Source organism: Bombina bombina, chromosome 7, assembly GCF_027579735.1.
Source record: "Bombina bombina isolate aBomBom1 chromosome 7, aBomBom1.pri, whole genome shotgun sequence".
In the NCBI taxonomy this organism is placed as follows: domain Eukaryota; kingdom Metazoa; phylum Chordata; class Amphibia; order Anura; family Bombinatoridae; genus Bombina; species Bombina bombina.
Window position 1 is genome coordinate 352,560,520 of NC_069505.1, and position 12,257 is coordinate 352,572,776.

The 12,257-nt window shown below is 40.9% G+C and overlaps 1 protein-coding gene across 1 annotated transcript in view; it reads left to right on the forward strand.

Moving 5' to 3' along the window:
• Positions 1-4,904: 4,904 nt before the first annotated feature.
• Positions 4,905-12,257, forward strand: part of HDAC11 (histone deacetylase 11) — a 178,994-nt gene continuing 171,641 nt past the window's right edge. Inside the window, 1 exon segment of the mRNA XM_053689395.1 lies at positions 4,905-5,062. Coding sequence (XP_053545370.1) covers positions 4,905-5,062 — 158 coding nt within the window.

The following is a 12,257-nucleotide window of genomic DNA, read 5'->3' on the forward strand; positions in this document are numbered from 1 at the left end:
TTACTAATGCAGATATTGAGGTACTTATTTGATAATATCTCATTTCAATTTGAATTACTTGATGTTCATATCTGTCCCATTAGAACTGCTGCACCCTTACTTTAACAATATCCGGACTACATTTCCTCAGTTTGCATGTACTAATGCGACCCTCTAATATTTCCCCACACTAGTTGGAGCCTATAGATGTCTATGCTTGTAAGTCGCTTTTAGGAACACATTACATCATTCACAGAAGATTAACCCTATAATAGTATAATAGTAATAATAATGACATTGCTGAGCAAATATAATAGCAACTAGCCTTCTATAATTAACACACAAGACAAGTGTATACTCATAAAGGCATCCATATATAGTGGAAACTACTATGGATACATGGCAGGACAGATGTTTGGCTGGCTAGCTCTTTTACTTAAGCTCTACTACTCTGTGTTTTTATTTTTTTTATTTTTTTTTGGAGGTGTTGATTTATATTGTCAATTTCATTTTGTGTAAATGTATGTGCCAATAAGTACACTACAGCAGAAGATACAACTGATTACTCACAAGGATACAGAGATTGCTTGATATAAAGGAAACACCACATGGTGAAATATATCATTAATCCAACCTATACTACACTTGCAAGCATAGGTGTTATTTTATGATTTCTAACTGATTTGTATAGAGACTACTTATTCAGATACAAAGAAGCCTATATCCAGCCCTTCTGATTGTATAGTCATATCCGTATGTACAAAGGTATGTCTGGGAATAGGATATAATACAAAACTTCCATACTAATCTCTGATGAGCTCCTATTTTTATATTTGCTCTCCATACTTTAGTCTTCTATAGCTGATAACTAATGCAGAGTGTATTACAAATTACGTTTTGCTTAATATTTACTACTTTATTAATGTTGCTAGTGATAACACTATTCACAAGTTTCCATATTTATATTATTCCTGGTCCAAGAGTGACTACCTATTAAAATGGGAAATAGTCTGCCATAAATATAAATAATAATATATATGGTTGCTTTTTCTCTTTGTCAAACTGTAAGCACATATTACTAAGGGCCCAAGAGTGGCTCTATATGTTTTCTACTTTAACATGATGTCTATTTGTTTGTACAGGTTACTCCATATATCTTTTGTGTTTAGATGTTGACATATAGCTATGCCTATTCTATTATAATTTTTTACATTTAAAACTTCCCTCGTTTATGCATATAAACATATAGGGGCCCAAAAGTGACCCCCTCAAGATATTGCTGATTGAAATCCATATGTTTGTAAAAGGACAAATCTATGTAACCATGTATAAATTGATAATATCATGCGTTGTACTATTGTTATATTATTTTTTAAAAATCAATAAAAATATTTTTGGGGAAAAAAAGAATATAATTACTGACACAGTAAATTCTTACAGAAAGAATTCCCACTAGATCCTCTGATTTGCTCCTTAGCCATTTTCCTAAGATATGTTACCCTCCATTCTGAAGACTCTTCCAAATAATGGTAAACGGCGCTAGCTTATTAGTAGCCAAATATTGGAAGGGGTAATCGATCAGTCTCCGTGTGGAGAAATTAAAGTTTTAGAATTATTAGACCTAGAAGAATACCATTATAAAAAACATGGATACATTTATCATGATTCAGTCCATATGGACGTCTTAGAAAGATAAAAAGGTAAACTTAACTCATCTAACTACACATTTTTTTTCTCTTCTTTTGCCCAGACCTATCCCTATTTCTGGTGTTTTCATACACCAACACATGCAGAATGGACTGTATTACTTTGTGATTTTCATTATTGATTATAATTTTATCTTAGACCAATCTTATGTTATGGAACCTATGTAAGCTTCATTGATTCTTGTGGGTATTTTGTTGCTATTGTCATATATTTAAGAAAACTTTCAGCTTATTAGCTTGTCATGTACATTTCATACTGTGTTCACTATTTTGTTTTGTACTTTAATTGTCTCAAAGTTAGTTTAAAAAAAATAAAGGCCAATCAACTTAATCAGTTCTGAGATTGGTGAGATTTTATAGTCAAGTTCCTTAAACGGATGAGAAAATAAAGTGATTTCAACTTCACACCAGCAGCAGGGTTATACCTACAGCTATTTATTTTTTGCCAGTCATGTGATGTCAAACGCTACAGCCAAGTTCACAGCATTGGTATTCACTTAAAGGTATATGGAACTCCAAAATTTTCTTTCATGATTCAGACAGAGTATGCAATTTTAAACAACATCCCAATTTACTTCTTTTATAAAAATTTTTACGTCCTCTTGGTATATTTTGTTGAAAAGCATGGACTTGTATGGAGCACTATATGACAGCAGCAGACCTTCCAACTTTGGAGAATTTCTCACAGTGTACAAGCAAGTGGGGATACTTGCTTAAATATGCTAATTTTCTATACAATAATTCTGTATCTCTTACTATGATGAAATTGAGGATTTTAATCTCATGGTTTTATCTCCAACATAACTCAAGGTGTATTGCTTTTTCTTTGGGAAGAAGCTTGACCATGTAGCAACTAACACCTACCTTCTGCTGATGAGAATCAAAATATTCGAAACAGCTGTCCAGAATTGGCTTATCTTGCTGCATCCTACCCCCATAAATGGTATTGCTGTTACTTGTAAGCAAAAACTGTGATTTATATTGTATATATAATTTGCATATCTTATCCAGAGTTCCCTGATGCATTGGAAACAATGTATACAGAGTACTTCTAGGGGAAAGCAAGCGGGGATACTTGCCTAGGTTTGCTAATTTTCTATAAAGTTACTTATCTCTTACTCTTATGTACTAGAGGATTTTAATCACACCATAACTAATTTAAATGAATATATAAGTATTTGCAGTGACCAAGTGCGCATGCACGAAATGCGTATGCAGGTGTACCTGTGTACACTGAAATTTTGTTTGGTGAAGAGAGGAGACTTCATGGAGGCCGTATAATATGCTTTTAAGAGTTTGAAAACAAAGCATTTTGGATTATACATATCTTTTCTGAGTACTGGATTTTCTCTGGAAGAGTGCGCTACACAACTTGTGACAGTGTAGATTATTGTTGATGTGCAAAGCAGACGCATTGTGCAGCAGCACTCACACACACAGAGTAACCTGAGCTCACTCTCTATTGTGCCGGTCAGAAGACACAGCAATCAGCAGTGAAGAGGTAATTACCCTTTGTACTGAATCTAAGGTGAGGGATTCTAAGGCGTTTTCGCAGTATTTATTTGGTGTGTATATATATATATATATATATATATATATATATATATAATCTGCCTGTAAATATTTTGAGAAACATTAAATTCACAGTAAAAAGTAAAAAAAAAAAGTTAATAACATTAATAATAATAATTAAATGTGAACAGACATTTGATCAAAACAAATTAAATATCTTTATTTATGCTTCTCTGTGTGCTTCCGTATTAAGGGCAATAAAGAATTACTTTAATGTCTAGCTTCAGAATTATACACAAAATCCTGACTCTGACATTTAAGACCCACAATAACATTGCTCACACCTTGTTTCCAGATACTCGCCCTCCCGTCCCCTTCACTCTGCTCAATAGTTGCTGCTCTCCCCCTTTCTTGTTACCCCCTCACATTCCTATCTACAGGACCTCTCCAGATTGGCCCCTATTTTGTGAAACTCTGCCTCGCTCCACAAGACTCTTGCCTAGTTTTCAAACTATTGAGAAATAAAGACCATTCTGTTATTCTTATCCCTTGGTTTCTCAGGGTTTTTCTTGTTGAGCATTTCTTTTTCTTTTCTTTTTTCTCCAGAACAAGGTCATTGGGGTATCCTCTTTCTATAAATTTAGTGGATATTTCTTGTAGTCTTAGGTCTAAGTTCTTTTCATTACTGACTATTCTTAGAAGCTGACTTTTGGGTAAAGACTCTACCAATTTTCTAGGATGGAAACTATCAAATTTAAGGAGAGTATTTATGTCTGTCTCCTTTGTATACAGATCAAATTCCAAATGATTACCTCTTTTATAAAATCTTAGTGTCTAAGAATGTCACACATTCTTCACTGTATGTGACCATCAGTACAAATCCTTCAATGCTACAGTTAAGCTCATTTACAATGTTTTGTAGGGATCCAATGCCACCCCCACTGTATGGAGCAGCGGTCTTTAGACCGCTGCTTCATAACTTCTGTTTCTGTGAGCCTTAAGGTTCACCAGAAACACAGGGCATAAAGCTCCATACAGAGTTTGATAAATAAGCCCCTCTGCCTTTTACTTGCGATTTTGTTTGGTCTTCTTGTGCATCCTCCTCGTCATTGCATGGCTGCCTCCTGCGCTGCTTGCGTGTTTGCGCCCCCTCGGCAGTATTTTCCTCCCCGCTCTGTTCCAAAGGAGGAGGAATGCTCGGATCAGCTATTCGGTCGTGGGCGATCTTCCAGTCCCTCCTCTCTGACGTAACTGGCGTGCTCTCTGCTGATTGGCCCCACATCTCCCTCTTACTCCATTGGAGAACCAGTTGCCTTAGTTAATGGAGTGCCATTTGTAAACATTACCCTGTCGGTAATCATCCTCATCTCGCAATAATTTTTGCCCTTTCTTTTGTTTTATTTCCAATTGTTGAATTTTTTATTTTTTTCGTCAATCTGTTTTTCCAGAGTTGCAACGTCTTCTGCCAGACATCGACTTCAGCAATTCATCTTTATTGCTCTTGATTTTTGCCCTCCTGTAGTTCCATCTCTTTCAGCAAGGATTCCACCTGCTGTGTGTGTAAACTTCCGACTCTTCCCATGCAGGCCAAAAGAGCAATTAGTTAAATAAAGTTTATTGCTTTCTGTCGCTCTGCACACAGCAGGTCTTTGCTGCAAGTATTGATTCTGTGAAGCAATTGTAAGGGGAATAAGCACCTATTCACAAATGTCAGCCCACCTTGCCTCCCCTGGCCAGTCTGTACCCTGGAAGTATGCAACCCCTGCATCTGAAGGCATTTCCTCCGGATCACTAAAACCGTATGATGTACTGCCTGTGTTCTGTGATCAGGAGGAAGAAAAACGTGTGTCACATGGTGGGACCATGTGAGTTGACAGGGCTGCAGCAGTTTTGCAATAATGTTATCCATTTACAAGAACACTATATGGTAGCTCTATTTCTTTTTCATGGGAAAGAAAACAAATTTGATAATAGAAGTAAATTGGAAAGTTTTTTTTTTTTAAAGTTGTATGCTCTGCAGTGGGACAGTTGAAAGCTCTGCTGACTAGTTGATCTTTTTAAGATGAGAATTACCCTTTATTTTGGATGCTGGACTATCCTTTTGTATGAAACCATATATACATTTCTTCATAAATGTAAAGTGTCCACAGCTGCATTCATTACTTTTGGGAATTCAGAAACCTGGCCACCAGGAGGAGGCAAAGACACCCCAGCCAAAGGCTTAAATACCTCCCCCACTTCCCTCATCCCCCAGTCATTCTTTGCCTTTTCTCCCAGGAGGTTGGCAGAGAAGTGTCAGAAGTTTTTTAATAGTCACCTTATGGAGGGTAGTACTCTTCGGCATGGGACTGGTGAATGTAAAGTTTCTGTTTGTGAAAGCCTGCTATAAATTAATCAATTTTTTTAATACGAAAAAACGATTTTGCAATAAAATCTAATTTAAAATGTTACCGTTTCTTTTCTAACTCCTCCCAGAGCCGACTTCCTCTATTCTACATATTTGACGTATACAGCTGTCCCTCCCGCCGTATACGTATGTGTCAAGAGAGCTCCTGAGATTGTGTAATTTAAAATATTAAATTTGTGCAAATCATTATATTGATTGTGATACTTTCAACCCGTTTCGCTAAAACCGCAGCAATCAATGCTTCTTACTTTTAAAGATCAGAGTAGAACGTGGCAGCAGGTATTGAGCATGCGCGAATCGTGGACGCCATCTAGAATCTATACACAAAATTTGGATTAGCGCAATGCGTATTAAAAAAGCGTGACGTTGCCGGAAAGGGGCTGAACCCACCCCCCCCGGGGAACTGTTATTGGCCAAGACAATTTTTATGAATCTGTCAATCAATAACGATCAGATGTCGGGAGGAAGAAGCGGTGTGAAGAGAGAGAGACTTCAAAGTGCGATTTTGTGAGTAGGGTAATGTTTATGAGGCAACGCTACTATCTGTCACACTTGAAGGGGCCGTGTTTCCTGTTCACAGCGTAGATTCCCGGTAATATTGTTTCATTTTACTTTCATCATGGATGTATTGTAATTGCAACTGTTTATCCTAGACTGGGCTACAAACATCTTCAGGGATAACTTTAACATAGGGTCTCAGTGAGGCTACTTTTTGTATCTAGGAATCAAGGGTTAATATCTCCTGAGGGGGGTTATTGAACAGGGGGGATTATAATTATGTTATTATATGATTCTGTCTGCCTACTGGGTAGTGTTGCTTCGGCTCATGGCTCCTTTTTGAACACAAGGCCTATGTCTAGTGACACAGCCTTTACGGTCGGGGCGTGCTTTTGCATGGACTGCACGGTTTACCTTGTGACCCCATTTCCGCTTTCCTGACCGTTGTGGCGACTGAGAAAATTCTGGTCTGCTGGTGTCTGGTTCTCTGGAGGTGGTGAGTGCCCCCAGCCATTGGGGGTGTAAGGTGCTGTTTAGATTTTTCTTATTAGTCCATTTTTTATTCAGCTGTACCGTTATGGAGGATTCAGATTTTTTGGAGACGGATTGTCTCTGATTCAGACTCTACTTCTTGCGAAGAATATAAATTGGCCCGGGTGATACATGCCCATCAGTTATGTTCTGAATGCCGTTTTAGAGTGCTCTGTTCCTCGGGATCGGGAAATCAGGTGCCCACTGAGCCATCCGCCCTCTGGGGATTCTATTTCTCACGAGACGAGTTCCCCTACCACCAACTCTTACTACGCATGCAGGTAACCCAAAACGCTACTTATCCTAGAGCGTGTGGCCCTGTTCCCACCGGAGGTTACGACACGGTTTCCGCATTGGCCATATCTCTGACGCTGGCACATCTGCACATCCCGGGAGTGTGCTTACGATATTGTCGCTGTCCGTTAACCGTGGCTATCAGGGGTGGGATCGCCTGGGACTTAGGGATGTCAACCTTAAAGGGCTTTTGTTATTAGACTGGCTACTAAGGCACATTTTTGGTGTTGCTGGAGGATCCCACTCTTAATGGGTCTGGGGATTTCTCAGTCTTAATCTTCGACTGGCTTGCATACATAGACATAAGGGATGAAGTAATCTTCTTATAGTCTTTGTTATTTGTGTATTCTTTTCTAGTTCTGAGCTTGGAAGTCTCGGACCCCTGTTGGGCTGTTCCTGCGGGTCTGTCCGTTCTTCCTGGGCTATAACCTACGGGTTGCCTTATCTTTTATTTTTCATCTGGTGAGGATGATTTTTATTTGATCTAAAGCTCATGTTGTGGTGTGATGTTTCCTCCGGGAACTTTCTTCTCTGGAATTGATACTTGCGATTTTGTTTGCACTTTTTACCAAAGTCTGTCTGACTGTTCTTTTATCCTCCATCTCGGGGAGACTCTATGTTGCACTTGACAGATGCTGGGGCCCTTGGTTTCAGGCTGGTCATGACTGGGTACAAATCCTTCTGTCTTTGAGGCCTAATTTCAGACACGTGGCACTTTTTATGTCGGTTGGTCTGGTGAGGGGCCTAGTGATCACAATATGATTTCGGTTGTTTACTTGTTTTATTTTGCAAGCTTCAACTAGCATCCCTGAGAGAACTTGAGGGTCCGTGGTTTCTTAGGGACCAGTCCTCATTCGCCTTTCAAGCTAGTGGGCTTGGACTCCTTGAGATCCTGCGGCGACATGCTCAGCTCGTTTCCGATTTTACCCTGGGAACTAGAGTGTTCCTTCCCATTGTGGGTTGGAGACTTGGAGGATTTTAGGTCCTTCATACCCGCCATTCTTATGGTTTTGCCTTTCATGGTCTCTTTGGAAGTGTCCTTTTTAGTTGTCTCCATATCAGGGGTGATAGGTGGTGTTGTCTCTTTTTCCAAGCTTTTTGCTTAGGGGATGTTTTTCTGCCTGGGTTCGGGATGCTTTGCATTCTTCTCCCTTGGGTGTGGTCCCTCTGGAACATTAATCTGAAAGGATTATGGAGACTAGCCTTTTCTTTCTACTCTCTTTCTGGTTACTCTCTCATTTCCCTTAGTGTTGCCCTTGGGGCCTTTGGGGCTCTAGAGATATTGCGTGACTTTGTTGTGGCTTAGCACCTTGTTGGGGGGGATGTTGACCTCCAGCTAAGGGTGCTCTCTTCCCTTTGGACTGGGAGATACGAGTGAGTCCTGTACCCCCGTTTTTACCGTTTCCCAGTTCTCATCCCCTGTGAGTCTGATTGCTTCAACTGGGTATCTTGTGTTCCCTGGGGGGGGGGGGGTGTTCGTTCTAGGACGATTCTGCGTCCGGGTCCAGGGTTCTTGTCTTGGATCCTTCTTGGATGTCTGGAGGCTTATGATCCTGTAGACTGGTTCGGGACAACCCGTTTTTTCAGGGACCCTATGTTGTGACATAGGGGCTAGCTCATTGGGCTTGCAAGCAGGAAGGCCAGAGTCACATCCACCTCTCTGGTACTGGTTATAAACTATAAGGCCTGACTTGTCTTTGGACGGAGTGTGGCTCCTCTTGATGGAGTTTTTTCTCTTATAGGTCAACAGTGGTGTCTGGATGATTTTTTAATTCGGTCGGTGTTTTGATCATACTAAGGCTTCATGTCTTGTGGACATGTACGCTGTTCTTATCTGTGCCTTTCCATTTTGAGGGGATAGTTTGTCTTCCTTTTGAGCTGGGGTTTCCTCTCTCTGGAGGGTCTTTGTCCTGCCCCTGTCTGTAGAAGGTTGGATCAGGTGGCTTAATTCTGTAAGGGGCAGCATCTGCTGTTCTGTGGACTCTGTTCCACCTGTTGGAATTTGATCTTTCTACGTAGAGACTGTCTAGAGAGCCTGTGACAGGTCTTCCTACAGATCTATTGCACTCTTCTCTGTTCCAGGTCCCAGGGGGTTCTCCTTGGAAGTGCCTTATTTTGGAGTAAGCGGATTGGGTTCGCACCCAAGCTCTTTTGGTGTGGGGGAGTCCCCCCTTTTACTTTCACATTCCCCTTGGGGCTTGTGGTTGGGGTCTTTCTGTCCCCCCTGTCTATCAGACATGTGTGTCGCTTGGGCTGGTCGGTGTTGGAGCTGGATCTGAGATCTGTTGCTCTGCTAAATTGTCCTCGGAGCATTCGAGGTACGGTAAGCCCTCTTGAGGTTTCTTCCTTCTCCAGTTGAAGGTTTTTGGGAAGGACTGGCGGCTCTTAGATAGCCTGCAACGTTATGCTTTCTGCTTGCCTGCAAGTAATTTAAATTCAGAGTAATTTTTTATGGACTGCAGCGTGCAGTGTTTTTGCTTCAGGTGTTGTTCATCAGACCTATCTGAGCTTGCTGCACGAGGTTCGTTCTGAATATATCGGTATTTTGAGCTACTTTTTGCGACTTGGGGGACATTGTCTTCAGTTGCCTTTTTAAAGTGCGGTTGACTGTATTAGAGGAAGATCCTCTCTGTTTCAGACTCCCGGCCTAATCCCCATGGTTTCTGTATTTCTGTGGTTTGGGCGGTGCCTCCCCTTGTTTCTATGAGACTGGTGGGTCTCTGTTGTCTGGAGTTCCTTATGCTAGGGACAGCTAGCTCAGCATACTAATGCACTGTGGCTTCTCTGCACTATAGCAAACCGAGGGTTGCAAGTTCGATCCCGGCGAGGTGCACTAAGCCTCTCCTCCCTTTCGAGGTTGAGGAGGATGAGCAGCGCCTTGAGTCCCTTAAGGGGGATTAGCCGCGCCTTTACAAGAACATTTATGTTTGCTCCTTGTGTCTTTTCTTCTTTATGAAGAATACGGTAGCTTGTTCCCTTTTTTTAGTAAGGGGAGTAGTTGTTTGGAGACCGACTGCTGGGTGACAGTGTCTCCTGGAAGCTGTTGAACTCAGTCGAGTCTAATTCCTTGTGGTCTCTAGCAAGGCTTGTGGACTATCTGCGGTCAGGGTCCTGGGCCTTTTTCCTTTTTTTTTTCTTTTCAAAGTTGTTCTCGGCTTCGGACAAAGCAGGATGTTGTTGGGTAGGGGTTTTCAGTCCTGGTGCCCACAGAATGGGCAGCAACTTGTACCCTCCCGTTTTTGCATTCGTGTCCTCTATAGCTTTGGTATTGTTTTCCAAAAAGTAATGACTGCGACTGTGGACTCTTTCGATTTATGAAGAAAAAACTTAAAATTATGCTTACCTGATAATTTTTCTTCGGATGGAAAAGAGTCCACAGCTCCCTTGCCCGTTTTTTCTTGTGGGCGGTCTGTTATTTAGTTCTTCTAGCACATTTTCTTCTACTGTTCCTTGTTTCCCTCTGCAGAATGACTTGGGGATGAGGGAAGTGGGGGAGGTATTTAAGCCTTCGGCTGGGGTGTCTTTGCTTCCTCCTGGTGGCCAGGTTCTGTATTATCAAAAGTAATGAATGTAGCTCGTGGACTCTTTCCGTCCCAAAGAAAATAAAATTATCAGGTAAGCATAATTTTAAGTATATATATATATATATATATATATATATATATTGTATTTATATACTTACATTAAATATGTTTATTATATGAAATAAATGTATAAAACGTTTTTTTAATGGATATAGTATATCAACTTGTGACAACGAACGGGCTCAAAAGTGTGTGTTTGTGTGCGCATATGTATGTGTGTGTTTTGTATCTGTTTGTGTATGTATATATATCAGGGAGTGCAGAATTATTAGGCAAGTTGTATTTTTGAGGATTCATTTTTATTATTGAACAAACACCATGTTCTCAATGAACCCAAAAAAACTCATTAATATCAAAGCTGAATAGTTTTGGAAGTAGTTTTTTAGTTTGTTTTTAGTTATAGCTATTTTAGGGGGATATCTGTGTGTGCAGGTGACTATTACTGTGCATAATTATTAGGCAACTTAACAAAAATCAAATATATACCCATTTCAATTATTTATTTTTACCCAGTGAAAACCAATATAACATCTCAACATTCACAAATATACATTTCTGACATTCAAAAACAAAACAAAAAACAAATCAGTGACCAATATAGCCACCTTCTTTGCAAGGACACTCAAAAGCCTTTGCCATCCATGGATTCTGGTCAGTGTTTTTGATCTGTTCACCATCAACATTGGTGCAGCAGCAACCACAGCCTCCCAGACACTGTTCAGAGAGGTTTACTGTTTTCCCTCCTTGTAAATCTCACATTTGATGACTGGAACACAGGTTCTCAATGGGGTTCAGATCAGGTGAACAAGGAGGCCATGTCATTAGATTTTCTTCTTTTATACCCTTTCTTGCCAGCCCACGCTGTGGAGTTACTGGACGCGTGTGATGGAGCACTTGTCCTGCATGAAAAATCATGTTTTTCTTGAAGGATGCAGACTTCTTCCTGTACCACAGCGTGAAGAAGGTGTCTTCCCAGAAACTGGCAGCTAGGACTGGGAGTTGAGCTTGACTCATCCTCAACCCGAAAGGCCCCCACAAGCTCATCTTTGATGATACCCAGCCCAACAGTACTCCACCTCCACCTTGCTGGCGTCTGAGTCGGACTGGAGCTCTCTGCCCTTTACAATCAGCCACGGGCCCATCCATCTGGCCCATCAAGACTCACTCTCATTTCATCAGTCCATAAAACCTTAGAACACGTCAGTCTTGAGATATTTCTTGGCCCAGTCTTGACGTTCTCAGCTTGTGTGTCTTGTTCAGTGGTGGTCGTCTTTCAGCCTTTTTACCTTGGCCATGTCTCTGAGTATTGCACACCTTGTGCTTTTGGGCACTCCAGTGATGTTGCAGCTCTGAAATATGGCCAAACTGGTGGCAAGTGGATCATGGCAGCTGCACGCTTGACTTTTCTCAGTTCAATGGGCAGTTATTTTACGCCCTTGGTTTTTCCACACGCTTCTTGCGACCCTGTTGACTATTTTGAATGAAACGCCTTGATTGTTCGATGATCACGCTTCAGAAGCTTTGCAATTTTAGAGTGCTGCATCCCTCTGCAAGATATCTCACTATTTTTAACTTTCTGAGCTGTCAAGTCCCTTCTTTTGACCCATTTTGCAAAGGAAGGAAGTTGCCTATAATTATGCACACACTGATATAGGGTGTTGATGTCATTTGACCACACCCCTTCTCATTACAGAGATGCCACCTCACCTAATATGCTTAATTGGTAGTAGGCTTTCGAGCCTATAC